Genomic DNA, 2,194 nt, shown 5'->3' with positions numbered 1-2,194 from the left:
GAGCGGTTAGAGGCAACACTTCATAATTTTGGTCGTATATCTGGACTAAAAACGAATCTGACGAAATCTGAAATCTACCCCATCAAACTAAACTCATCCTTATCTGACTCCATTAAAGCCTTAAGGTAAAGGTTTCCCTTGCTCGAAAGCCAGTCGGCTCTGACTCTAGGGGGCGGTGCTCACCTCCGTTTCCAAGCCGAAGAGCCAGCCAGCGCTGTCCGAAGACTTTTCCGTGGTCATGTGGCCGGCATGACTAGACGCCAAGGCGCACGCAACACTGTTATCTTCCCACCAAAGTGGTACCTATTTATCTACTTGCAATTTCTTGCTTTCGAACGGCTAGTTTGGCAGGAGCTGGGGCCAGAGACGGGAGCTCACTCCGTCACGCGGCACTCGGGTCTCGAACGGCCGGACTACAGACCTTCCAGCCTGCAGTTCAGCGTCTTAACCACTTGAGCCACCACCTTTAAAGCCTTATATCCCTACAAGTGGATAATGAAATCGTGGAACTATTTAGGCAGGACAATCTCTATATACATTTAAGGGATTTGAAATCCCACAACTACCACAAACTATCCCAACAGAGCGCCTTCTTTTTGAAAGGCATCACCTGTCCCCTGATCCTTTGACCTGAAGATGTGGCGCACTGAACCCGCGACCTCCTGGCTGCGGTCACACACACGAAATCACCCACTCTCCATCCACTTTCAGTGCACTTTCCAACCGGATTTTACTGTGTGAGCTGGCAAGATCCAGTTGGAACGTGGATTGAAAGTGGATGATTGTGTGTGTGTGTGACCACAGCCTCTCTGGTTGCAGCCTCTGGTTGACAAGCAGATGCTCTGCCAGCGGTTGGCGGCCCCTCCCTTCCCCCACCCTGCGCTCTCCACGTGCCCAGAAAGTGCCCCCTGCTGGGTTGAGCCCTCTGCCAAGGGATGCGGCTCCCTGCCAGCGCCTTCCCCGAGTTCCCTTCCACCCAGAAATCCCTTCTCAGGGGGGAAATAAAATCCAGGCTCCTAGCAACCCGTGCACGTGCGCAAGGCATGGATCTGGGTGCCCATTCTGCCCTCCCCAGCCCATAAGGGGCAGTTCAGACCCAGAAGCAGTGTTCCCTCTAAGCCGAGTTAGTGTGAGCCAGTTCACAGGTTTTTAGCCTCTGGCTCACAGAGCGAACTAATTGATGCAGCATCCAGATCGCTGGCTCACAGCTTCGATGCCAGTAGGTCACAAATTAGAATGTTTGCTCACGAGACCCCACAGCTTAGAGGAAGCATTGCTTGCAACCCGTTGCGCACAGGACACGCATGTGCACAGGGCATGGATCTGGGTGCTGGTTCTGCCCTCCCCAGCTCATGGGGGGCAGTTCAGACCCAGAAGCAGTGCTCCCTCTAAGCTGAGTTAGTGTGAGCCAGCTCACAGGTTTTTAGCCTCCTCCGGCTGACAGAGCAAACTAATTTATGCAGTAGCCAAACCGCTGGCTCACCGCTTCAATGCCAGTAGGTCACAAATTGGAATTTTGGTTCACAAGACTCCACAGCTTAGAGGGAGCATTGCTTGCCCCCAGTGTTCCCTCTAAGCTGAGTTAGTGTGAGCTAGCTCACAGTTTTTTCGCTTCCGGCTCACACATTTTTGTCTTTGCTCAGGAAGGATGGCTCCAAAGCAAACTGATTCACGCAGCAGCCAAATCGCTCGCTCAAGTCACAGCTTGAATGCCAGTTGCTCACAAAGTTGAATCCTTGCTCGCAAGACTCCACAGCTTAGAGGGAGCATTGCTTGCAGCCTATTGCAGGGGACACGCACGTGCAGAGGGCACGGATCTGGGTGCCACACCGCCAGCCCTGCCCTTCCCCAGCTCACGGGGAGGGGGCAGTTCAAACCCAGAAGTACTCACCGGAGCAGCCCCCCAAAAGGAGCAGGAGCAGGGCGGCCAGCCCCAGAACCAGCGACGGGCGCTGCAGCCGCGCCATCGGGAGCGCAAGCCGGCGCCTCAGGACTCACTCACTCCGGATCCGCTTGCAGGGAGAAAGGGGGTGGGGTGCGGTGGGAATCCACGGAAGGCAGGGAGGGGGGGGCTGGAATGGGGGGGGGGGGGGGGTAGGGGGGCGACAGGAAACCTCGCGGCGGGAGCAGCGGAGCCGCCTCCGGATTGGACAGAGTCGGTGGGAAAAGTCCGAGCGGGAGAGAAAGCTGGGCT

The 2,194-nt window shown here is 55.9% G+C and overlaps 1 protein-coding gene across 1 annotated transcript in view; it reads right to left on the bottom strand.

Annotated features, from left to right (window-relative positions):
* Nucleotides 1-1,967, bottom strand: part of LOC107106983 (class I histocompatibility antigen, F10 alpha chain-like) — a 30,716-nt gene extending 28,749 nt beyond the window's left edge. Inside the window, exon 1 of the mRNA XM_015407198.1 lies at nt 1,892-1,967. Within this exon, the coding sequence (XP_015262684.1) occupies nt 1,892-1,967 (76 nt within the window). The remainder of the gene's footprint in view (nt 1-1,891) is intronic.
* Nucleotides 1,968-2,194: the final 227 nt, after the last annotated feature.

The sequence above is a fragment of the Gekko japonicus genome, unplaced genomic scaffold (assembly GCF_001447785.1).
Source record: "Gekko japonicus isolate JY-2015 unplaced genomic scaffold, Gekko_japonicus_V1.1 scaffold5087, whole genome shotgun sequence".
In the NCBI taxonomy this organism is placed as follows: Eukaryota; Metazoa; Chordata; class Lepidosauria; order Squamata; family Gekkonidae; genus Gekko; species Gekko japonicus.
Note: the sequence above shows the minus strand (reverse complement) of the source record. Positions and strands in the feature narration are given on the sequence as shown.